General features: G+C 36.2%; 1 protein-coding gene across 1 annotated transcript in view; it reads right to left on the bottom strand.

The window, feature by feature from the left end:
* Positions 1-2,902: 2,902 nt before the first annotated feature.
* Positions 2,903-27,739, bottom strand: part of LOC128015716 (phospholipid-transporting ATPase VA) — a 51,530-nt gene continuing 26,693 nt past the window's right edge. The window contains exons 11-21 of the mRNA XM_052599786.1: positions 20,701-20,804; positions 19,813-19,939; positions 18,085-18,269; positions 15,799-16,150; positions 13,729-13,805; positions 11,537-11,662; positions 11,030-11,230; positions 10,389-10,469; positions 9,945-10,049; positions 8,390-8,577; positions 2,903-7,010 (exon numbers count right to left, since the gene is read on the bottom strand). Of these exons, the coding sequence (XP_052455746.1) occupies positions 6,275-7,010; positions 8,390-8,577; positions 9,945-10,049; positions 10,389-10,469; positions 11,030-11,230; positions 11,537-11,662; positions 13,729-13,805; positions 15,799-16,150; positions 18,085-18,269; positions 19,813-19,939; positions 20,701-20,804 (2,282 nt within the window). The 3' untranslated portion in view covers positions 2,903-6,274. The remainder of the gene's footprint in view (positions 7,011-8,389; positions 8,578-9,944; positions 10,050-10,388; positions 10,470-11,029; positions 11,231-11,536; positions 11,663-13,728; positions 13,806-15,798; positions 16,151-18,084; positions 18,270-19,812; positions 19,940-20,700; positions 20,805-27,739) is intronic.

Genomic DNA, 27,739 nt, shown 5'->3' with positions numbered 1-27,739 from the left:
TACATTATATAATTCAACATTATATAATACTATATATATATATATATATATATATATATATATATATATATATATATAAAATGTTTGTTAATGATTTATAAATGAAAGTTATTATAAAAAGTTTTATCTTGTTGCATAAGCCAGTCAATAATTCAAAATAAACCCCTTCAGAACAATAAAAGACACCTGCGCTTCACATCAGGGTCCCGATCTTTTGGGGTTTCTTTTGCAAATAACAAAAAGCCACCTGTACATTTTCCCTTACTTAAGAGTTTAGTGGCTGTTTATGACAAACTTCATGACCCTCTCCAATCCACATATCACAGCTGGCCTCTGAGGGACAAATAATAGGGGTGCAAACTAAGTCGAAACCAACTTCATCAACACAAATGGACAATGCACAAGAGAGAACGAAGGGAAAAGACAGAGGTAAGATCTCTAGTGTGAAAAGAGAGCGCGTTAGCAAGTAAAGGAAGATCATTATCTCCTTGTCTGGATGACAGAAGGTGATTTTGAAAAGTGCAAACTAAGGTGGCGGCGAGTAATTTGCCAGTGGCAGGGGCTGGAGGGAAGCTCTGTACAGCAGCATCAGCACAACCTCCCTCACTGCTTCGTGCCTTAAAGGAAATTCATTAATAACTTCTTTCCTGACTCCTGAAGAGGGACCACAGATGCTAAACGCACCACCCAACGACCAGCAATAGCAACTCTGGGCTAGATATCATCCATCTTCCAACTTCAGCTCTAAAGGACTTGCCAACTCCTGCTCAGGATATAGCCGGATAGAGTTTTCTCCCAAGTAAATCTGGAGTCATGAGAGAAATGTTGGTTCAGCAAAAATCCAGGTTGTTTTGAAAAGCTGGGCCTAATACACAAGCATCATTACAATAGACCTTTGATTTCACTTATATTTTATTATTTGAACTTATGTTTTATTTATATCGGATTAAATATGAGTATCCAAACATATCTACTGTAATGTTCATTCTACTTAATTTGGTCCAAAACTTAATAACTTTTTTTTTCTTCGTATTGATCAACAGAGAAAAAGTTGATAAAAGCCTGAGGAAAAAAATTAATAAATTATATATATATATATATATATATATATATATATATATAGTGTCATTTGCCATAACAGTTATCTACCAATTCCAGCTCTGTTTAAACACATTTGTCACGTATAAATCAATTTAACCGAAATTGCAGATTTTGCCTCAAAATTCAGCACAGAAAAAAAGTAAATAAATATAGAATAATCAAAAAACAACAAAAAAAAAACAATTGAAAAAAAAATATATATATATAAACCCCACAAAAAAAAAACAAAAAAAAAAACAAACAAAAAAACAAACAAACATCCAAACCACTAAACAATGAAATAAAAAGGAAAAAACAAAACACCAAACCAATTCTGAATGTGCGCAGGTATGGCTAATTCTACAAACTTTGAAATGGCTAAAGAATTAACTATACTGGGTGTTGTCCATCGAGCCCTGATAAGCTGGGTGAACATCAACTGTCATAACTCAGCCATTGTCTACACCAGTTTAAAGGCATTAAAAAATTACAAAATGCCATCATGCCTTTGGGTGACCAAGCACTTCCTGAGCTGACGGATGCTTCCAGTTACTGTTGTTGTGTGTATCTGTCTCCAGCTGTTCCCTGAGGTGACTGCATCCCCTCAGCTGTCATGTGCAATAGTCATCCTGCAGATCCTGTTGTGAGGCAGCAGTGTGCTGGAACACCAGGGCTATCCTGGAGACTTGAGAATAAGGAAGAGTCTCTGAGGTATATTGGGGCAAGTTAGAGATGAAAGGAATAGGCCTAACTCACCAAAAAATTATAAATCATAATTTACTCACTCTTGTTCCAAACCCCTATGGCTTATTTTGCAGAATGTCTGCTCTTTTTTTTATGCAGACAATCGGAACCAACACTGTCAAGCGTCAAAAGTATGGGATCAGTAAGACTTATAAGGTTTTTTTTTAATGATCATCTCCTATGATCATCAAGGCTGCATTTATTTAATCAAAAATATAGAACAAAAAAAAAAAAAAAAACAGTGGTCTTGCAAATTGCTATTACAATATATAATAATGGTTTCTATTTTAATTATTTAAAAAATAATTTATTTCTGTGATGCAAAGCTGAATATCCATTAGCCATTTTTCCAGTATAAAGTGTCACATGATCCTACAGAAATCATTATTATATGCGGATTCATTATTAGATTTATCAATGTTGGCAACATCTGCCAAATATTTTTTGGGGAAGCTGCAATACTTTTTTACATAAATTTGTCAAAAAAAAAAAAAAAAAAGAATTAATATTAACTGACCCTAAACTTTTGAACTGTAGTGTAGTGTATATTGTTACAAAAGATTTGCATTTTAAATAAGTGCTCTACTTTTAAACTTTTTATTTATCAAAAATGCTTAAAAAAAAAAAAAAAAGTATCATAGGTTTCAAAAAAAAAAAAAAAATATTAAGGTAGTGACCGGTAGTGTGTGAACAGGATTTGGCAGCTCCAACATACAGAAAACGTCTCCATGATTAATTTTTGACAAATTGGGAGTATTCCCAGGGATATTATAGTTAACTAAAATTAAATACTAAAAATTATATATTTTGTCACTTGAAATAAACGTTAACTGAAATAAAATAAATTCATTTATTGTTTAACCTAGTTACCAGGAAAAAATGACTCCCAAAAAATAAATATACTAAAAATCTATTAAAAATAAACAATAACCTTAAGTAAAATAATAATGAAAATTAAAATATTCATCAAAACTATAATAAGTATCTCAATAATACTAAATAACACTGTTTTCCTCACATGTATAGGCTCCAAAACACTTGGAAGAAAAAAAAACAAGAGAATAGAGCACACAAGAAACATTTTCTCACCATTTATTTCAGTTTTATGACATAAAACAGTTGTGTATTTTCAAGAAACAAATATAGAACGAGTGAACAATTTAAGAAACCCCTCCAAAATGTCAGAGAACTACTTGAAACAGGTGTTTTCATAAAGGGCTGGCAATGTAGTGAGTCTACAGTGAGACAAACCCAACCTTTGTGTGACTATAACAAACACCAATTACAGTACAAGAGCCAGAAACTCGAGAGTCATGGCAGTGACGGTGACAGAAGTCATGCTGAGTACCAATAAGTCCAGAGCTTACATGTGTGCTATAACAAACTCTGAAGGACAGCATTCCTGCTGGTGATCTGGCCTGAAGTTAAGAAAAGGCTCTGGAAAGCAGCTGTGAATGGATCCTATTACAGCATGTGATGCTCGGCCAAGAACTTGACAGACCAAGTACTGGCACATTCCAATCTAAAAAATAACAACAACAAAAATATAGTATGGAAAAAAAAAAAAAATACAGCATAATCTCTTCAATTTGTTAAAAACCAAACAGATTTTTATTAAACCTCATTTATTAATATAACTCCAAATAACTTTACATATACTGCACGTATATAAAATTCACTGTACGTACTGCGGTCTACACATGTCTTCTCCAGTGTTAAGGCACATAATATATATTCCACATCGTATAAAACCGTTTTCTTGCGTAACTAAAAGCACTTCAGCACATACAAACGTCGGCATTATCAAACTATGAAAATAAAACTAAATCATTTCGGATGCTATAAACATGACAGAATATTGGTCAAAGCAGCAAGCGCTGAACCTGAGCTGTGCAGAAGAACAACTGACGGGACAAAGTAGCTACTAGTGAGCTTCAAATGATCTTCTTTAAGGTTTTACTGTAGTATCCAGACACATACTGAGACGGTCAGTCTCTCACTCGACGCCCTCTATAGACACCCAGTTTTTGTGTTTATGAGTGCCAAGGAACTACAAGAGAGAAGATTTCTAATGTAACACCCCTGGGTTTTTTTTTTTGGACTGAGCACATTCTGTTCACACCATTCGTTGTGTAATGAACACAATAGATCTCATAATCCTCCTGGTAGGCTGTTCATAAATCAGCGGTTTTGATGGCGAAAATGAGATCCTGAACGAACAGATTGGTGAGGCCTTGAGGTTATGTGAGCACAGCATGACAAATCATCTCATAAAAAAAAAAAAAAAAAAATTTAGCATCTCTCCAGGGGACTCTTTAATACGGCACACCCCTGACACTTGCGGAAGCGTGCAATATTCTCTTGCGGAATGAACGGATAACCTCCCATGTGCTCGTCTGAACCATTCATTACACATATTCCAGCTTTAAAACAATGAGAAGTCACAAGGTCATGGACTAGTCTGAGCGGTGAGGGCGAAAAGATGCTTAAAGAGAGAGTTCAGGCAAAAACTACATTTCTGTCATTGTGTTCTCACCCTTCTCCATGCAGTGAAAGTGCAAACTGTATTGAACCTCGTTGACTTTCATTGCATATTGCAAAATATCTTATTTGCATTCAACAGAAGAAAGTTTGGAATGACATGGGTGAGTGTACGGTGAAAAAAAAAAGGAAAAAAAAAAACATTATGCCTGAAATACCCCTTTAATAAAAGAGTAGCTGCCCTGCGCCGATAGAATTGCTAAAAAGTGAAAAAAAAAGTGACTATTGATAAAACGATCAGCTCGAGCTAGCGGTTACAGTACAAATGCTCCAGCGGTCATGTGCTTCTTGCATCTTTGGTCAACGATCATTTATAGAATAGACAGCAGAAAAATACAATCATAGCAAGTAACAGAAGAAGCTTATATCACAACAGATCAGGCCATAAAAACTCCTAAAGAAAATGGAGTAGAGTGGCATATCAGCATATTTTTCTGTTTGCACATGTACTGAATCAAATCTTCTAAGACCACGTCCAAAACAAACACCAAGTAGCTTCATGCATCGGCCTCTATTTCCTAAAGCCCTCTGCACAATGACTGAATGAATAGTGAAATCCTATCCTGCAGGAATGCGTGTAGAAACAAAGGCAGCAGCAGAAAATGAAGAAAGAGACAAGCATATACTTGAGCTGGAACCCGCACCAGCTGTATATGCATGAAAAGCAAGAAAGCCCTATTTCTCACGATAATGTTCGACTATTTAATCCATAATGATGTTTGTGTGAGACATCTTAAAGTTGGGATGATATCTAAGAGCTTCAATAATGGAATGCAAGAGTTATGCATAAGCCTTCGAACAGCAAAAACTTAAAATCAACAATTAGTGCATCTCTTGCTTAGCACTGATTAAAGGCGCCAGGGGATCGAACAACACTTAAAAGGCACATTTAAGGAATTTCCCTAGCACTTTACAAATAAGATACATAAATCATGTTTTAATAATTGAACAAATAGTTGAACTAATGGTGAATGAGCTCACAGGCTAATCAAGAACTAATTAAGCGCTAGCATGACTGGAATCAGAGGAAGTCCTGTGAATAATGCATACTTTAACAACATGTTTGAATAAGATCGATAGTTAATGCATTAGATTGGCTGTATGAAAAATTATTTAAAGTATCAAATCAAATAAAACCTAATTAGATTTTAAATGGGATTAATCATTTTAATGATTATCCAATCATGTTCTCGACAAAAAAATCAGATGTGAATGTGAAGCAAAGGTTATTCATGCATGTTTAATTAAAGTCAGAGTAGGGTTTGCCACTCCACATTCTTTGTAATAGAAATTATTTGATTTAGTGTTAATATATTAACTACAAGTACACCAAATATCTACTAACATGATGTTAAGGCTGTTACGACTCCTGTCACACACTATTAGTTCTTGATTAGTTCATGCCTTTATTCAAAAAGTATTAGATCAGGACTTCTCTTGTACACTTTTCGTAAAGTGTTACTGAAATTTCTGTACCTACTGACATTGAAGGGTACCATGATTTTTTTAGTACTGGGATGGGGAAATACAAATGTAGTGCTATCTGCAGTATCTAAATGTAGGAGAGGAAGGTTCTTCAAAGTGCACCAGAACATCCAGGTTCAAATAAACAGATAAAGGAATGTCTCTGGACTGCTGCTGCCTTCGAGAAACAAACCTCCTCCACTTTTGAGATGGATTAAAAAAATTTTTTTTAAAGTCAAAGTAAATCATAAGACCATCCAGTTTGCATATGCTGGCCACTCTTTCTAAAATACAAAACAAAAAAACAAAAAATATTCTAAACTTCATACATCTAAAAAATATATAATACATATACGTGTAGTACCAACCTATATCTTCATAAAATAATCATGAATATATAATATTTCTTAAAGCTAACGTGCAAATTTGAATCAGGGAGAAAGCATCATAGAAATGTTGTTTTGAGTGAATGTTTCTGTAGGCAGCTAGTAGACTGGGTGTGATCCACATCCCCGGCCTGTTTCAGTAGGGACTTTTGGTTAGAATGGTCCTCGTCATCCCTCTTTTGTCCCAAGAAACAACTTTCGTGAGGCGACATGGGCTGCATAGTCTCGGTCTGAGGAAGTAATGGAGTGGAGGTGAGCAACTCGACCTGACCTGAGTCTGTTGGACTCAGCGGGGCTTCTAAGCCTGTGCTATCCAAAATAGTCCTGGAGCTAGGAGTGTCTTTGGTGTACGGCAGAGTGCCTGTAATGGGACTCAAAGGTTCCTTCATGCAGTGTAAGTTCACAGATAGGGGGCTGTCTGAGCCCTGTCTGGAGGACTGAACTTCTTCCTGCATTCTGAAGTTGAGTGTGATATGGTTGTCAGAGTTTTTCGAGCTTAAAGGTGTGTCCCGCATCTCCATGCTCTTTGATGGGATGGGGTTGGCTATAGCTTTCTCTTTCTGTTTGGTGCCACTCGTGTGGGTTTGTTTTACTCTGGGCCTGTAGTCTTTCTGGAAAGGCCTGCAGAGAGGGAATAATGGGGTACGGGGGGCAAACAGTGACCCGATGGAGCCCAGCTTCATCTGGCTCTGACTCAGGAAGATCCTGCGCATGTCCACTGGCAGTTTGTCCAGTTGTCTTCCCACGTGGACCGGGCTTGGAAATAGAGTTCCCTGACAAGCTCTATAAAAGTATCTGAGAAATGAAAACAACAGAGTCAGCAAAAACTAAAAACTCTGGCATTAGATTACATTGGCATTAGACACCAGTCTGAACATCATGAATTTAACACAGATTTTTGTGATGTGTTTGTACATAGCTATATTAATGTTATAATTAATATAATTATATTAACATTTCAAAATTAGTATGATGAGTTGATTTATTAACATTACATTTAATATTCAATTCTGAATTTAAATTAAATATTACAGATATTTTTATATAATATTAATGAGCATAAATAAATGAAGTATTTATTATTAATAAACCTACACTACATGTATGTTTTAAAATGCAGATTTTAAGTGAATATTTTAATCATATATCTTTATTTTTTAATTATGATCCTTTAGATTTTTTGAATGTCTATTTTTTTATTTTTGTAATTTAATTAATTATTAGATTATTAAAGGTACAATTTGTAAGATTTTCAGTAAAATATCCAAAAAACCACTAGGCTAGTGTTATATATTTTGTCCAGCTGATTACTAACAATATCTCTAATGTTTTCAACTACTTGTAAATTATGAGAAAATCCCCATTCTAAACAGTAACAAGGGGCAGTGCAGTTGCCTGTCAATGATGTTAGTTACCCTTTGTTACCGCCTTTACTGACGTAAAAACCACATCACAACAGTGTCGTGGACAAATGCGGAAGTAACTTCAACTAGAAAGAGATGCCAATCTCACTTGTGTTTTACTCGACAGGTGAGTTGTTTTGATTCGTATCTTTACAGAAAACATATGCGATTATAATGATCAACAACATTAGTATTATGGGGCATACACGCCAAACGCAAGGCATCGTGTCTCTAGACCCACAGGAGGGCGCGTCTGATCCATAGTCTGATCGCGTCTTTGCATTGACTTTTTATGTAATCTACTCGCGCAAATCATTGAACTAGCATTAAAGCCATGATTTATCTTTCCGTCTGATTGATGGCCGTCAGCAGTTGGGTAGAAGACAACAAATCCCACCATTCCATGCTCCTCCTCAGTGTCATCAAACCACGCGATTGTTATTGTTTTGATAGAGCGCCCTCTAGTGGCAGGTCCTACAACCTGTACCTTTAATTATTAAATCCCTGCAGTGCCCTAATGAACACCTGTTTAGGAAACCCTGTTATAATATAATATGATATGATATATGATAGTTATGCAAAACCATAATTGGATCCTAAAATAAAATTGCAAAAAAATGCAAAAAAAAATGCACAAAAAAAAAAAAGAGTTGAACTTAAAGAAAAAACAATAATCCCTTATTTAAAATTTGAAATGGAAATATGGAAATTGACATGCAAATCAATTTGAATTAGATCAAATACTTCCAACTGGGTGTAAGTTAGATATACCTGGGAAGAAGAGCAGCAATAGGTGTGACAACACACAGCAGGTAAAATATAGGATCTCCCAGCAGCCTCTGCATGGTCCAATAAGTGTTGGATGGAGAGAAACAGGTTGGGCAGGAAGCATTGTAGCACAGCGCCACAGTAAAGAAGAGAGCTATACTGAAGCCAATCGACACCCAGTTCATCCATGTCTGTGAAAGAATTAAAAACCAGCAAGGCAGAGTTAACAAAGAGTTACTAAATTGGCTGAATTAGATATTATGGAACTAAAATAGGTTGAGCACAAAAAGTCAGGTTCACTTTGAATGCGCAGTGGGTGGCAACCTTCCGACATGTACTTGGCCTCCACCTCAAATGACCTGAAAGACGTTCCACTCTCTCTCCAGTACGTGTGTTCATTTTCCTGAGCAGCACGTGGAACGATGAAGCTGCCAGCCCAACTATTGGAAACGTTTACTCTCTACTTGAACCATTTACTGTGAAGAACAGCCTCTTTCACACCAGAAGCCATCATCATGTCTGGAAACACAGTGAGGCTGCAGAGGACATTTTTCACGCACCGTAACGTGTCAGCTGAAAATTTACAGCGCCGGTGTAATGGAAAAAGCTCTAATCCAATTCACGCTCATAAATCTAAAACAGCTACTCACGAAAAGAGGGGAAAATAGAGGAGAATCAGATATGGGCTGCACACATGCATAAATGCAGTTCACAATACACCACAGGACATGTGTTGGCAAAGACAACTATCAGCTTCAGCTACCCTGTGTGTGACGGCTATGCATACGCCAGCATGGTTAGCGAGAGAGATGAGCACAGTGGGCTGGACTGAGGCTGCCTGCATGCGCTGTCAGGCTGATGTATGGCTCCTGATGGTGCAGTATCTTCCAGTTCAAACCAATCAAGGAGGCTCCCTGCATAAATGTCCCTGGCCATGTCAGCATCATCCCGGTTTCCTCGCCACAGTGTTCGGCCTCATTTCAGACTTTGAGAAAGAAAGGAAAGGCTTGCTTTCTCTACCTCCTCGTAAATGTGTTTGAGATGGTGTTTTTGATTTCAGCTGAAGCACTTCATCATTTCCAAATCCTTAACTTTGTCAGATGAATTGTACACTAGATGTCTCTACTCGTACATATTGTGACATGCTTTATTAGCGGAAGTTTAAGCAACAATGAAATTGGAAGAAAATGGGTTAGCTACAAAGACGTTAAAGAAAATTATAAAATACCATAGCAGTTCAAAATCAGTATCAGTGCTGCTAAAGAAAATTAAATAAAAACACTTTTAAGTCAATAAAATAAAATAGAATAAAACAAGGTATCACAACTGTGAAATGACTTCACTACTCTTAACAGCATTTTTGCAAATAATGTTTAAGATAAGAAACAGAATAAGCAGGTTTAACCAGAGACCCTCACCAATCTTAACAAGTGCACAACTGTCTTTACACTGCAAAAGTACTACAGCAGATCCAATGAAGAGTGATTTTGACCGTGTTTAAACCACTGCATCACACCATCCTATATTACATTTTCGCATATTATAAAACAAGACTCACCCATGTTTTCGTTTCGATGCCCAAATGTAGCAAAATGGTGAAGAGTGCCAAGGTGGTGATGGGAGTTCCCCATGTAAACAAATCCACATCAGAGTCAACGTAAGCCTGCAAATATATGACATTTAAACAAGACCTTTGGTTTCTTACAGACCCTACTTAAGTATTTTCACTTCTCATGCACACTGCAAAAAATAAATAAATAATTTTGCAGTTAAATATTAGAAAATCCTTGAAACAAGAAATTTAATAAAAAGCATTATTAACAAGCTAAAAAAAAAAAATTGTCAGCACAACAGACAAAATACACTTATTGAGAAGACATAAGTCTAAATGTCCTATGAAGTCTTGCTTAAAGTATTGTTTTTTACTTAAATTTTTGCTGTGTATTTGAACTGTAAATACTGAAATTTCAGTGAATGCTCAAAATATTCAAATCAAACTTACAAAGTAAGGGATGAAGAAACAGATGAGGCTTTGGTAGAAGGCATCAATCATGTTCATCCAGAACATGTAGGGTTTATATTCCTGTTATAAGAAATTCAAACAAACAAATCCATGATTCCAGACTAACATGTTTTATTATAATTTCATTAGATGTTCCACTTATTAAGTCGAAGAACACAAATACATGGTTTGTGAATAAATCAAAGTAAAGGAAGACCTCTGCAGAGGCATATGGTTAGCAAAGCAGAGGCAACCGCTGCAGTTTAATTATCCCCGGCTGGAAAATTTCAGCATTTTCAAGATGATTAGTTGCTTTTATAAAATATTAGCTCCTGCCCGTGTTGTTTCCCCTTTATGAAACTCAGCAGAGAATAAAAGACCCATTTTGAAACGGGTCAGCAAAAAACAATCAAAGCAATAACTGTGGCAACCGCTGCACGGGTAATATACTTCATCTGCTTATAGAGGAACTGCTGACGGTGCAAACCACAGGAAACTCAAGTGTGAATACATGTGGCAAAATGCTGTTCATGGGTTTTTATTTACATTACACTTTCAATAGTCATTTCGGTCCCAATTATAATTCAATATATGCAGTTCAAAGATGGTGTAATTGTGTTTTCTGCCCAAACAGCATGTACCTCTGAGTTTTGCCCATTCATGTAGAGCTGCGGCAACTCCTGCAGAGTTTCTGCTGACACGTCTTTGTCCAGGGTGCCGGTGATGAGCTGAGGGAATGCGGAGAACATCATGTTGAAGAAGATCAGGTACCACTGATCAACCATGGCTGACCCGGAGAACCCACAGTAGAACTGATACCAGAAGACGAGGGCAACAAACATCTACGGTGAGAGGTGAGAGAAAGACAAAAACTCCATAATAAAGATCTATAACGAGGTTTGCAGTTGTTGTTGTCTTAAGTCATTCCTATTCATTATGTCCAAGACCTCTCTAGGAACAGAAATTCAGAATTCTTCTGATACAACATCGATCACCATTTAAGAGTTTATTTTTTGCAATACGAACTACATTTAAATGTATTATTCCTGCCATATTGTTTTTTTTAAAGTCCCTTTACAGTAGTTCAACTTCAACCTATATATTAATGGTTAGTATATTTAGGAAATGAGCCAACTTCAGGGTCTCACAGCATTTTTGTAGAAGAAGTAGAGGATCATGTTGGCGAGACGGGAGTAACACCAATGGCCGTGAACCAAGAGTAGCTTCTGCAGGTATCGAAATCGTGGCAGGGCAAAGTCACTGGCCATTACAGCCTATGAAAACAATGTGAACAGAACAGAGAAGACAGCAAATGGTGAGACAAGTTTGACGATTTCTGTGCAATTAAAACTATTTTCACAAAGCAATGGACAGTACTAGTGCATAAATAGGTGAAGCTATGTTAAACACTCAGAAAGGTAAAATATCTTTTAAAAATTGAATAGCATATTTTTAACATTATTTAATAATGTTAAAAAATCAAATATGCACTCCTTCCTTAATGTTGTTGCACGTTGGCCTATTGAGTTAAAAGTGTTCAAACATTTATATAAAATGGATTTTGACGACATCTGCCTTAATCTCAAGATCTATTAAGTGAGACACACACACACACCGCATGGCATCTGTACACATTCATAAGACAAAAGATTAAAATCAGCCTAGTGACAAAACACTTGAAGACATCTTTACATACAAAGAATTATGAAAAGCCTTCCTGACTGTAGAATCTGGTGAAAATGATCTTCCAGCAATCATCCATATATTCTTTATCATATGCAGTTAACGTCATCTTTCAGCCTTGTTGCCTCTAATGGCATTTGGGATCTAAATCAGTTACAATTGGCCTGACAGCAGCATCAGCCATGTTCTTCACCCTCGTTGTCATTCTCTCCACATCAAGAAAGCATAAAAAATGAACAGGTGAGATCAGTTATTACCTTACTATGTTTGGTACAGTATGGTCTATGGGACTGAGTCATAAACAGATTCTCATTAGGGTTGTTCATACCGAAAGCTGACCTCAAGAAGAGAACTTTGGCACACAGCGGAGAGTGGTGCCTCATTAGGTCCAGATCTTTTGCTGAATTAATTAATCTGCATGATTTATGAGACAGAGCGTCAAACAGATGAGCTCATGGTGCTTCCTGTCTCTCTTCTCACCTTAACAGGATGTATATTCTGTAGGCCTGCCACTGAAAACAGAGCAGAGGGGGTGGGAAGCGATTTGTGGGCAAAGTGGAGATTTTCTGAGAAACCAGAACAAGAAAGGCTGTTCCCAGAGACGAACAAGTGGAGGGTGCTTTATAAATGAACCGCTTAAGGAAACATATGCTACGTATCGCCCAAATAAAGCAAAACTGCTAGCACTGCATACAGTGCATTTACATTAACTGTCCTTAAAAAAAGGCATGGGTCAATATATCAGGGGAAGAGTCCATTTTTCAACTGGTTCTACTTTAGGAGCCAGATTTCAAGTTACTACAGTACCAAAATTCTTTAATGTAAAAACAAACAAAATCAAGCATTAAAATTGATGAAATACTGAATACTGAATCGTATACTTCCAATCACATTTTTCTGGTCCTTGTTAGCAACTTTCTAGCAATGTGTTCTTTAAACCTAGCAGTTTAAAAATTCATATCCAAGTTATAACTGAGAGCAATTTAACCTTAATACACGTACACTCCTGTTCAAAAATTTGGGGCCAGTAAGATATTTATTTATTTCTTTTTTTAAAGAAAATCGACATTTAAAAAAAGATGCAAAAAAGATGTATTAAACTAATTAAAAGTGATAGTAAACACATGATGTGAAAAAGTAAAAAATTATTTTGAACAGTCAATAATTTTTTTTTTTAAATATATAAAAAATTACCTTAAAATAAGCTACCAGTCTTCAGCATTGATAAGAAATGTTTCTTGAGAAGGAATAAATTACTTTACAATGTTCAAATAGAAAACTCAGTGAGCAGAAGACTTTATTAAATATTAATAATAATAATAATAATATCTTACTGACCCCAAACTTCATTGGATTTTGCCATCCTATCATGAACCTACAGCATTCATTTGTCAAGCACATATAATCACATTATTGTGGTAGCTGTTTATATATAAACAGCAGTTTCTAAACTCTAAAATATCATGTTCAAACAAAAAACATGCAATAATACTGTTGACAGCATTTCATTATTTGTATTTAGAGTTGTTTTCCCCGTTTCTGACCCTATCAGAAGAGACTCATAATCTCTCATAGGCTCTAGAATTATCCAGAATACAATCATTTCAAACACCTATGTCAACATCACTTCCCCTTGATGGTTTCAGTTTCTCCTTACCTGCATGCCCTCCTGTCCGGAGATTCCCACCCCTACGTCAGCCACTTGGATCATACTAACATCATTAGCTCCGTCACCTACGATGAAGACCAAAAGAGGGTGAGAAAGAGGCGAGTGAGTTATCAATTCCATTTCACTTGCTCAATGTCAGACTGCATTAATGCAAACATCGCATCAGCAGCAAAAGTGCTCTGCTGGCAAAAATAAACAACATAAATTAAACACAAAGGAGCCCAGAAACAAGCTGCCGTTTCTGAAATGAACTGGAATGACATTAGCAGGGTGGCATGACTTTACATCATTGTCACCTTCTACACACCTAAATAGTCTCAAAAAAAGCTTACCAAGTCAAATCGCACAGGAACCCAAACAGGGCGGTCATGCTAAATTTAGCATTCCATTCATCAGTTCAAGTTTAGTGAAGTCTGAGCTGCAAATATTTTGGCTTGGTTTCATTCTGTTCTATATAATACAAGTTTTAAACTAAATGAGACACATTGTTAAACTATTTAACACAAACTTCAACCAGAAAAAAGTAAAAAAAAAAAAAAAAAAGTACAAAGACAAAAATGTTGGCCAAACAAAAGGTGAGGCCATTTTGAAAAAAAATAAAAATGCTAACAAAATCACATGATTATTATAAACTGTAATTGACAACATGCGGTCTGAAACTTGTGTATGGCAAGGGTGTACTTCAGTTAACACACAATATGTTCAAAGGTGTTTATCTTGGACCTTTGAATCTTCTTTGAGATGTTTTATAAAATCATCCTCTGTTGCCTGAGGCAAAAGGCGTATTGCTGACTTGACCCCAAGCCATCATCAAAAGCTGGCTTTCCAGCTAAAAGCTAGTAGGCTTTGAAGTATACAGAAAAGTAATAGCCCACTGAGACCATCAGTTGCCTTTGTCCTTACTGAAACAAACAAACGCGGCAGCCAAATTCAACAAAACCACCTTTATTTGAAGTACGCCAACAAAGCAAATATGCTTAGCATGAGAACCGGTAACATCTGCTGCGAATGTGTCCATACACCTTAAATGTCTGTTCATTAGAGTCACGCAGTGAAGAACACAAGGCTCCGATTCATTCTGTAATGAAGTCTGTCAATTTCAAAGCAAAGGAATTTATTTACAGCACCTCCGAGTGTCATTTGAGCACTCCCTCTCTCATTGCCATCCAAAATGAAAGCGTTCGTTTTAAGCATGAGACATAAATGAAATACAAATTCTTTATTAAGGCAGGGGGATATGACCTGAGGTAACCGGCTCTTTCTGCAGGCAGGTGGCTCAGTCTTGATGCACCTTGCATCTCTCGCTCTCTCCCTAAAGCCATCTGGATAATTATCTAGAGTGCTGCGTAGGCTTGTAAATGTGGCATTCTGCGCTGAGGAAAGGACAGACACGTGCTGTCCAGTCACCACTAAAATGTTTACTTGGCAACACCGGGGACCATTAATCTCCAAAATCGACTTGCCAAGCTAAAAGTACGAGAAACAACAACAAAACATACATAACATCTATGCTACCCATTTTGTGTTTCTATTAAATTAAATTAAAGAACCAACTATAGCTTAAAGGGACAGTTCAAGCAAAAATGAAAATTCAGTCAACATTTACTCACACTCATGTCTTTTTAAACCCATCTGAGGACATATTCTGGTCATACTTTTCCATGCAATTAGTGTAAATGGAGACTGAAGCTTTCAAGCTTCAAAAAGGATGCAAACATGGGCTAGATTCAGAAAGGAATCATTCAGATGAGTTTTGTGAATCGTTTAAATACCAGTGCTACCAGTCAAGGACAACTCAGGCATTTTAGAAGATTAAGCAAAAAACTTTTCTGGACTTGGAAGATGAGGGTGAGTAATGATGCCATCTTCAATATTAAACAAGCTATTCTTTCAAACAGAGTAACCTGCATTAGTACCGTGGAACACACTGAAGTTCATTAATGATCTTGCAGCTGTGTGATGATTATTGCCACTAAGGGACTGGTTTGCAGACTGGGCTTTAATTAAAAACTATTAGAGATAAATCCTAAAAAACGACCAACCAAATCCACCACTTACCTATTGCCAATGTCATGACCTTGAGCTTGTTCCGCACTAACTTGACCACCATGCTCTTCTGCAGGGGCGTCGAGCGACAGCATAGAACGGACCTGCAACTTCGAGCCACAGCAAGGAACTTGTCCTCCAAACTCTTGTCCAGTGCGTAGGCCAAGGTCCGGCCGTCGATCACCAGCCCTAGCCGCTGCACCAGGAAGGGGCTGGAGTGGCCAGAGGAGGCCGGGGAACACACCGGAGAAGAGAAGTGAATGGCAGTATAGTCTCTAGCTGCTTGAGGATCTGGTCGAGGGTTGCAAAGGAACTTGGCCTGGATGTAGTGCAGACTGTTCTCGAGCAAGGCAGCACAGGCCTCCTAGTAAGAGTTCACATTTGAAGAAAAAAAAATAATAGTAATAATTCAGGAAGGTCGTAAAAGGACACAAAAATCTCATGAGGGTTAGGCAACATTTGGTAAACAGAGAGAGAGGAAAAAAAAGATAAGATGACTGCTCAAAAATGCAACAACATAACACAATTATCACAATTATGGTATAAATTATATAACACTGTACCAAATCACGTTTATAAAAGGTATACTCAACCCAAAAATAACAATTTTGTTTTCATTTAGTCACCTTCATGTGATTCCAAATGTCCGACTTGCTTTCTTCATTAAAACATAAAAATCACAGATTTTTTTTTATCAATAATAATCCAAACCGCTTGGTTCCCAACATTCTTCAAAATATCTTCTTTTGTTCCACAGAAGACAAAGTCATACAGCTTTGCAATGACATGAGTGGGAGTAAATGACAAGTTTTATTGTTGGGTGAACTATCCCTTTAATAAGGTAAAAGTTTGGACTAATACAGCGAGTCAGTGATTAAGACATTCCTGTATGACAGCTCTTTGCCAGTCTGGTTTTTCAAAACGAACTCATGTGGATGCTTCACGTGTTCAAGGAGACAAAAATAAACATCATGAAATCTCATTCAAGCCAGTCCAGCAGTTCTATGGGGAAACACCTACAATCTAATAGTGGGCAATGTCATGCAGGGGAATATGCATATAGTTTGGTTTATGGGTGTTTTTCAACTATAAACACTTTTGGCCCTTTAGGTCTAAATAAATGACCTTATTAAATATTTTCATTTGTGCTGACCTTATAAGGACTTTTTGATGGCTAATGCTGTTATCTTAGAAAGCAGGTTGGCTGATATAAATGCAACATATGTGAAATCACTTTATTTAAAGTTATGAATAAATATTACAAGGGCACAAAAAAAAAGATGTTTTTTATATACATATATAAAAAAGGCAATTTTTATTTATATACATATATAAAAAAAGAAAAAAAATTGATTTCATGGTGACATTAATTTAAAGACATTAAAATAAACATGCTACAAAAATTAATATTAATGTTTACTTAAAACTTGAAAATGAATCAGAATAATTGTTTTAAAATAATTTATTATGCGCCTGTGCTGAGCTGCATGACAAACAAATAGCAAAGGAAAAGTGTTGAGAACAATTAATAATAAATATAATAATAACAACAAAAACTATTAAATAAAATCATATTTAAAAAAAAGAAAGTAATCAGCCCTTGGGAGTCTAAAAAGCTTACAGTGGAAAAAAACTCATATGGTAGATGTGTGTGTGTGTGTGTGTGTGGGGGGGGGGGGGGGGGGGGTCAATTGTGGGAGAAATTGAACTACAGTGTGTGTTTTCAAATGGAACAATCAGGCCTACAAATTATGGGCAATACCTTCAGACATTTCTGTCATTCCTGGTAGCAAAAATCAAAACAAGAACAATAATCAATTCAGAGAATAAATCAACAAGATCAAACAGTATCTACTCCAAAGATATAATAGAATTATAAAAAGGCTCTAGTGAGAACTAATATTAAACATTTTCTAAACTATGTAGTTGTAGGCAAGTTGTCAGCTGCAGTGGGCAGCCTGAGAGTAATAGTTTTTATTTTAATAAGCCATATGTAAAACACATGTAGTGTTGAGAATTCTGAGACATTTCAGCAAATAAATTCTTTCAAACATTTCACATTTAAATGAATTAGTTCTCAAACTCAGTTTAGTGATAGTGTGGCCTTAAGCTTCATATTGTTTAGAGATGAGGAATCTGATTAAATGATTATCTGCAGAAGTAATCAACAGATCAGTTGTTCATTAAAACAGTCGTTAGACGTAGGCTGAACCTCACTCAGTATTCAGAGGGAGAAGGAAGTGAAGAGAAAAAGTGGATCACATGAGGAGAGACTGCAGCAGTGCATGCTGGGTGTACCTGTGAGTCAGCATTAAGAGTGATTATCTCCTCCTCTGGGTCCAGCAGTTTGCAGGCATAGGCAATGTTGATGGCAGTCTCTTGTTTATCTCCAGTCAGCACCCAGATCTGAAGGCCCGCTTTTCTCAGAGAGGCAATGGTCTCGGGAACCCCATCCTGAAGTCTATCCTCAATACCTGTTGCTCCTATATAAAAGACAGACAGAAAGATTTTATGCATGTACCCACTTGTGTGTGGTACTAAGCACTTGTGTTTTGAATATTTTTGAATCAAAATATTAAAAGGAATAGTTCACCCAAAAATGATTTTTTTTTTTTAAATGAATCCTTTTCTCTCCTTCAAGTTGTTCCGAACCTTTATGACTTGCTTTTTTCTGCTGAACACAAAATAAGATATTTTGAAGAATGTAGGTAACCAAAAAGTTGCAGGTAGCCACTGATGTCCATAGTATGAAAAAAATAATAATAATCCAATAAAAATTCATTGGGGACCAGCAACTGTTTGGTTATTTACATTCTTAAAAGTATCTTCTTTTTGTGTTCAGGGGAAGAAAGAAACTCTCTCAGGTTCTAAACAACCTGAGGGTGAACTATTGCTTTAAGTACTAAGTTGCACCTGGTGTTAATGGACTAATGCCGCGTTTCCACCAAAATTACCCGGAACATTTGTACCAGGAACTTTTTTTCCCAGGAACTTTTTTCCCCCCAGACCTGTTGCTTTCTGCGTTTCCACCGCGGTGTAAAGTACCGGGAAGATTAGGCAAATGACTGGTGACGTAGGTCTGCGCGCGTTTCTCAATACAAAGTACCGCTGATTTAAAAAAAAAAAAAAAAAAAAAAACCAAGTACGCTGATTTTGGACGTGCATCATCGGTAGTTAGTTCAGACTTTGTGCATTCGACTGGGGAGTGTGATGTCCGCGACGAAGCGAATCCTGTAATTTTCCTCTCTGTATATTTACAATAAAACGAAATAGGATACAAAATACCACTGCCTCCTTTGGTTTTCATTTAAGCATAATAACAGCTGCAGAAATGTACTTAGTTCAGGGATGTGTATATGCAGCCATTACAATGAAACGAAATATTATGTAAATTTGCCTTTTTTATTTTCAATTTAACATATAGATAAATTGAATACAGACCAAAGAAAACCTGTTAGATTTACCCCGCAGCTGAATTATATTTTATGTTTAACCACTAAAGACACATCAGATCCAGCGGCACATATCAGAAGGTCTAACCGAGGTTAGGCTGCTCTCTGTGGATACATGAGGACTGAGCTCCCGCTGATCGAGTGGAGCTCACCATCGCAGAGATCGGCGAAACATTTTTAAATAGGCGCTGTCTTTATAAATAAACCATAGATTTGAGTTTTAAACAACTACATTCTCGCCTGAAATACTTTTAAAATTACATTTCATGACACAATAACAGTAATATTTGAAAATGATCCGAATAAATGGTGTTTGAACTCAACCAATGCTGCGTGAACTCAACCAATCAGCATGTTTAGCGCCAAAGTCCCGCCCCTAAAAGTTACGGAACTTTGAAAAAGTACCACCACGCCAGCAGGGACTTTCTGAGGGGCATTTTTTTACCCGGAACTTTATTTAGTTCCTGGTTTCTGCGGTGGAAACACACCAAGTACCAGGCCAAAGTCCCTAGTTCCTGGGTAAAGTTCCTGCGGTGGAAACGCGGCATAAGAGTGCTTTAGGAACTATTATTACCCAGAAGTTGGAGATTGGTCTCTAGTCGTAATGCAGACTCAAATAGCAGCTCCTCCCTCCTCTGTATGGCTGTCTCTGCTTCCAGGTGATGTTGTAGCCAACTTGCATACTCCTCCTTACTGAGAACCTGGACAAAACAAATACAGTCACATCACATCAGCTGAAGGAGTTCAATAAATATTATTTGCAAAAAAATTAGTTTTTATAAAGCAGTGGTTGTCACACTGTATTACTGTTTCAAAAAGTTTTTCTAGATTCAAAGAGAATGCAATAAGGTGTTCTGGTTGCTGGTGGAGAAAGTAAAACTAACACAAAGAGGCTCAGTAAACTTTTAACAGCTCCATTTATGTATGAATTCACACTTAACCGTGTGAAAAATAATAGTATGCAAGCTGTTCAAGGCTTCCCTTCTGTTAAGGTGACTATTTAGCAACAATGGCAATGAAACATGCCAAAAAGAAAAAAAATATATAAGAGAGAGAGAGAGAGAGAGAGAGAGAGAGAGAGAGAGAGAGAGAGAGAGGAGATCTGTCATGCGCACTCTAGGAAAAACAAAGTCTAGACTTGTCAACCATCGGTACAAAACACATTTACATTTACATACATACATGTATATAAAAACACACACACACACACACATATACCCCAAATGAAGGTAATTCAAAAACATTATTTGTCCAAGTGTATATTATAATATATTATATATAACACAAAGGGTGTGTTGCCCATTAACGGTCTATTTATTGAAATTTAATATGGTCACAAATACATTTTTTGTGTTTTGTATACAATTAATTGTTATCAATACATCTAAACGTAGTTATTAAATTGTCACCCCTACAATTTTTTTTTTACTTTACAGTAATTGTTACTGACAGTTAGTGTTACCTTTTTGGCGATACAGAGTGTTCGGAGACCATCTGCAGCATAAAGATTTAAGTAGTTTTGAGTTTTATACAAGATTTTCCTTTGTCGCTTTCCTTTGCCATCATCTGCAATACAAAAACACAAAGAAAACCAAAAAGAAAATCAGACAATTCATCAAAATATTCTAACATTTAGAGTAGGATTTACTAAAGTAATGTTAAACATACACACAGTGTGAAAATCACATACTGTAAGTAGACAGCTAAACCAATCACTCCAGCCTTTTTAAGGTTGGTTCTCTATGTTGCCAATGGCTTCCTCAGCAAGGCCATTACATTTAATCAAGATGGCAGAGTGTTTTGACAAGCAGACTGGATAAGCTGGCTACAGGGCACTTTGAGGTTTATTGCTCCTGTGTTATTGCTCAGTGCATCGCTTCCTGGCAGGAAGAGCAGAGCAAACTGTTTGGGATGATCACTTCCCAACATGGACGACCGTCAGCCAAGAAGAGGGGGCGAGAGTGCCAAACCTCACATATTCACCGAATGATTCATCACCACCCCTGCAACTGTAGGACGACAGGACCTGTTTTTCCAGAGACTGATGTATTGACTCAGGAATTAAATGTTCTTAATAAACCTATAGGTAAACTAAATCCCCATATCATGCCCTGACATGACCCTTCAAAGAGTGAAAAGGAATATGGTATTGAAGTCTTTTATAATATAAGCAACAGTTTTCAAAAGGTTAAGTGGGCATTTTTTAAACCGCTAGCAATACAAATAAAGTGGTATCATTCATGTCCACAGCTTATTCCGTGTGGGATGACCTATGAACCAAAGTATTTTGGTATATACAGAAGAAATCTTTCAGTACGTACAAAAAAGTAAGTAAAAGCATGTGCAGAGAAAGCTTGACTGAGCCATATAAGATAAACAAGCAAGCAAACAAAAAATAACTAAACCAAGTCCTCACCTTTAAAATAAAAAACAAAAACAACAAACTACTTTACCTTTAAAGCTTGCCTAAAATAGAAAACAAACCAAAACAAACAAACACCCTCAAAAAACAAAACAAAAATACATTTTAAAAAAATAAAACAAACAAACAAACAAACAAACAAACAACCAAACCCAAACAAAACAAATAACAACAGAAGGTCTAGACATGGCTGTTTTGATGTATTATATAATAACTAGCAAATTTAGTCTGGGAATTTAACCAGAGAGGCGGCTACACAGACAAATAAAAAATGACTGCCATTCCCCTAGCAAAAATATGGTGTCTTTTCCAAGATTTTTGTCTATGTTCTTCATTTCAACACATTACATAATGACTGGAAACACACAGGTACTGTTTGGGTTTCCAAATCTTTATGGTTGCCTGGTCAGGACAGCTTTATATCAAGGAAGTTGTGACTTCAAAGTTACAATTAACTTGTCAAAGATTCGAAAGCTTTGTGGCTCAGGCTGGCACCTGTAGTCTGTTTTTTGTGCATTGTGTTATTGGACAAGCATGGCAAACATCCCACTGCTCTGAATGGAGTTATTGTACCTTCATTTAGTCTGCTGGCCCAGAAGTACAGGAATACACACCAAACATGTGTGTCTATGTGCATGAAACAGTCCATAACCGGTAGTGAGGCACAGACTAAGTGTGTGTTTGCAGTATTATGCTAACTAACCGCAGCAAAGGCTGGACACGTAATAAGCCTGGGGTCTCTAAACATATTTCCAGACTGCCAGCTAAACACATGGCAGAAAGAGGAAATGACACAATTTCCCAACTACTTGCAATGGCACTAGACACACTTAAGTTCCATATAGCTAGAAAAAGAATCAAGATCTAAATTGTAATCGTACAACTCTTTAACGCACATTCAGTGAAATTCTTTGAGGTAAGATATTCCACCACTATAAACTTCAAAACACTTTTAAAAATGTATAGCAGCACTTAAACATGTTAACAATTAGAATAGTGTGATATAACTACTTGAAAAATAAATAAATAAATAGGACAAAAACAAATTTTTTTTTTTGGGGGGGGGGGGGGGGGGCTTTTATCTATTTAGGAACTTTTATCTATCGGGGAGTTCTATTCTATCGGTTTTAACTATTTTTTTTTTTTTTTTAGTTAGGGTGAGGTTTCTTTATTTCTTTCTTTCTTTTTTAAATAAACATAATGCCACTTGTTTTAAGTATAAACTAATTCAACACAAGGGACAAATCTGTCAGTGCAGTTAGATGAAATACTCTTAATATCTTCTGCAGCGATGCTTCAAGTAAATTCATCTTGGTTTGAGTATATTTAGATATTTTAACTGGAAAACATGACAAATACTCTATTTTTTTTTTTTTGTGGTCTGCAAAATATTAGCCAATATTTGAAACTGACAAAAGAAAGAAGAAAAAAAAACCTCCTAAAGGAAGGGCACTGGCATCACCAGAGGTTTGTCTGTTTAGAACAATAGCCTGTGACAATTAGACAAATATTACGGTTCACTATTATATAACAGCCTTTACAAAAGTATCAGCTTCACATTCCTGCTTTCCAAACTTTTTCAATAGCTATAATATATATATATATACATATATATATATATATATATATATACATATATATATATATATATATATATATATATATATATATATATATATATATATATATATATATATATATATATATATATATATATATATATATATATATATATATATACACATACATACACACACACACACACACACACACACACACACACACACGTGTTGTGTTTTGTTTTTCATAAAACAAGTGATAAATAATTCTCTTTTCTAATCTGTAATATACTACACTGAAAAAAAATTCTAAAAACGAAAGAAAATAGAACACTGAAAAAACCCATTTTGATTTCTTCTGCTCTTTCCTTCAAAAAGGTGAGCAAACAGACTGCTTGTGAATTATCCTGAGCCATAGTTTTCCCTCTTTCTTGGCTGTCATCTTGACATTTAGATATGAAGCACACGGCTGTGCATGTAGTACTTCTTTTCATTCATTTGTGTACACAGCATTAGTGAAAACTGCTACTGGAGCTCTTGCCTGGAATACTAACAAGCCAGTCTAGCTATGCAATTAGGATAGTTTATTACCGCTAAAACCCTTGGCTACATCAAGAGCCGAGAACAATCTGGAAGCCATCCAGAAGGCGTTTGGGTGAAGGGGACGTATTGCCCTTACTATGCTGACTATGTTTATCAGCATAGATCAACAATGTAAATCAAAATCCAGAGGCTAACTTAAGCACTCCAAAGACATGAAAAATTCATAACATTTCCTTGAAAAATCACACCGTCTCACTCTCTGCTCTTGGTAGAATTGAAACTCCCTTTCAATTTCTTGGAGACATAAAAAATGTATTCATTCAATGTCCTAAAGAAATCAGATTTTGGCCATTTGGCTGTGAGCCGTTATTCATTAATTCTGCTGGAATAAGCCTCATGCGCCATCTAACTGGGGCATGAAAAAAAAAAAAAAAAAAAGCACAGACTTCATTAAAATTTTAGTATGTTCAACAAGCATTCTAAAGCATAATCAACACTGAACATCAAGATAAACTAACCCAGAATAACCGATCCATTTCATATGGGGGAAGGTTGACAGGATGCCAGGTGTTTGTTATTCTGAATTCCAAATATATATTTATATACATATAAAGAAGGGGAACCATAAGAAAATAAAAATGTAAATTCTAAAAGTTACAGATGGTTGAAATTATAGATGGTGAAATTCATAGAAAGTGTATATTAGAAGCTACAAGACTGTCAAAACAGTAGCTTCAAACTTTGAATACAATGAACATTTCATTTGAAAATAAGAAAATGCGTCACTTAAAAGTACCCATTCTTCGTGATCCCATGTTTTAAACTTTAGTTAGGAGGTACGCAATGTTGTTGTTAGAGTATAAATAATATCTGTAAAATTATAGAGCTCAAAGTTCAATGCCAAGCAAGATATTTTATTTAACAGAATTCGCCTACAACGAACGACCCGTTTGGACTACATCCCTCTACTTCCAGCAGTAATGACGTCACTAAAACCGGTTTTTGACTAACCTCTGCCCACATGAATACACAATAAAGGGGGCGTGGTCTTGTTGCGGTCCGACGGAGAAGAGGAAGAGTTGCGTTTGTGTTTGTCGCCACACAAAACATGAATATGTTATATTGCACACTGTGAACACAATCAAAGCTTCAAAAAAGCACGAAAAACAGTACCTTTAAGGTGGTTACAAACTATTTTACTTTTTCAAGAAATACTGTATAATTTGATTTAGGAGGAATGCAATAAATTGACCAAAACTGACAATAAAAGCTTTTACATTGTTATTCTTTTTATCTTAGAATCTAAAATTTAAAAAGAAAATAATATCATGGTTGCCACAAAAATATGATTTTCAACAGTTGAAATGAATACAAAATGTTTCTTGCGCACTAAAATCACAATATTAGAATGATTTCCGAAGGATCACGTGACACTGAAAGACTAGTTTAACGGCTGTTGAAAATTCATCTGTCACAATCACAGAAATAAATTACTTTTTAAAATATACAGTTGTGGCCAAAAATATCAGCCCCCTTGGTAAATATGATCAAAGCCGGTTGTGAAAATTAATCTGCATTAGTTAATCCTTTTAATGTTTTTTTTTGAAGAATTCACAAAAATGTATCCTTTCATTGGATAATAAGAATTTAAGGGGGGGGGGGGGGGGGGGCATTATGAAATAAAGGTTTTTCTCAAATACTCGTTGGACACAAATATTGACCCCCCCCTAGAAATTCTTATGGGTAAAATATCTCTGAAGTATATTCCCATTCATATTCACAATTTTGAGCACTCCAGCGTGATTATAAACATGAAATTATCCAGCCATGGCTTCCTGTTTCACAGAAATATAAAGAGGAGGGAAAACAAAACCCAAATTCCTTTAATCATACATCAAAATGAGAAAAACTAAAGAATATATTTCTGATGTTCAGCAAAAGATAATTGAGCTTCACAAATTGATGAAGTAGCTTTTTTTTTTTTTTTTTTTTTTTAAAGAGCTAGAGCAGTGAAAATTCCCATTTCTACCATCAGGGCAATAATTAAGAATTTCCAATCAACATAAAATGTTACGAATCTGCCTGGAAGAGGATGTGTGCCTATATCATCCTAATGCACGGTGAGAAGGAGAGTTTGAGTGGAAAAAGACTCTCCAAGGATCACAGCTGGAGAATTGCAGACAATATTTGAGTCTTGGGTTCAGAAAACCTTAAAAAAAAAACAAAAAAAAAACCAGCACCTACACCACCACACGTTGTTTGGGAGGGTTACAATAAAAATTCTCCTAGCTCATCCAAAAACAAACTACCGGTAAAGCATATTCGATTATCAGACATGACAGGAACTTCAAATGGACTGGCTTCTATGGTCAGATGAAACTAAAAATGAGCTTTTTAGCAGCAAACACTCAAGATGGGGATTGGTGAACACAGAGATAAAAGTACCCCATGTGTACAATGAATACAGCTGTATTTTTAATATTGTGGGCCTATATTTCTTGTTTAGACACATGGCATCATGGATTCCATCAAATACCTACAGATAAAAAAATCAGTAAGTTACTGACTCTGTTAGAAATCTTATATCGGGCCATGTTTAGATCTTCCAACTGTACAATAATTCAAACACAAACCTCAAAAACAACACAGAAATTGGTCACTGAGCTCAAAACCAAGCTTCTGCTATGGCCATTCCAGCCCTCTGACCTGAACCCTATAGAAAATGAGAGGAGTGAACTGAAGAGGAGAAGCACCAACATGGAGCTGGGAATCTAAAGGGTCTGGAGGGATTCTGGATGAAGGAATGGTCTCTGATCTCTTGTCCGGTGTTCTTTCACCTCATCAAGCATTATTTAGAAGAAAATTTAGACCTGTTAAACTGGCAAATGAAGGTTTCAAAAAGTATTGAATAAAAGGGGGCCATTAACTGTGGACAATGTGTATCAGAGAAAAACATTTATTTCATAATGATATTTCCCCCCATTTTAAATTCTTATTATTCAATGAAAGGATACATTTTTGTGATTTATTTTTAACGGATTGACAATGCAGATGAATGTTCACAGCCTTCTTTGATCATATTTACCAAGGGGGCTGATATTTTTGGCCACGACTGTATAATAAAAAGAAAGCAGTTTTTAAATTATTTTAAATTATAATTAGGGCTGGGCAAGTTAACGCGTTTTTATCGCGTTAACGCATTAATTAATTAACGCCGACAATTAGTTTATCGCGCGTTAACGTACTTTTTATTTGGAAAAGTCCGTTGCTCACTGCGTTTCACTACACATAGCTAGACTGTAATAAAACAACCGAATACAACACAAACCATGGGTCACAGGAGGGGTGGGATGTTTATCAGTAGGCTACTTGCTGCTTGGGATGAGCTACAGCGCAAAACAGAAAATCATGTCAAGACTCCAGAGTCGAATTCCATCTGGTTGGAATGACTTGTATAAGCGACTCCTTCTTTTGTCTAAGTTCAATTTGTTTTTTTTTCTAATTCTGCAGCACTCGCTGCACTGTGCTTAAATGGCCAACAACCTTTCTACATTTGGCCAGGACGTTGTCAAACGCGCTGTTGTGCAGAGATACTTTGACAGATCGCTGGAGACTGTGCGCGTTGCAGAGGGCGTGTTCAAAAAGCAGATGTCTCGCAGCAGCTATCCTATTTCTTGCGCTATCTGTGCTAAGTGTGCTGACTTATTTGAAATGTCCCACTGATGTGCAACAGGAATAAAATGTTTAGCGCACGTTTCAGCACGTTTTCTTTATCATCTCAATACAAATTTACAAAAAACCCTACCATTCCAAGAAACCGCGTTAATTTTATTCTTTTATTATGTGTTTTGTGTTTTCTTTCGCTGTCATTCTGTTGTACTGCGGAGCTTCTGTCACGAAAACAAATTCATCCTCGTATGTGTAAACATACCTGGCAATACAGATCATTCTGATTCTGATCTGAATCTGATCTTTTT

The sequence above is a fragment of the Carassius gibelio genome, chromosome A6, assembly GCF_023724105.1.
Source record: "Carassius gibelio isolate Cgi1373 ecotype wild population from Czech Republic chromosome A6, carGib1.2-hapl.c, whole genome shotgun sequence".
Taxonomy (NCBI): domain Eukaryota; kingdom Metazoa; phylum Chordata; class Actinopteri; order Cypriniformes; family Cyprinidae; genus Carassius; species Carassius gibelio.
This window is presented reverse-complemented; position numbering and strand designations above follow the sequence as displayed.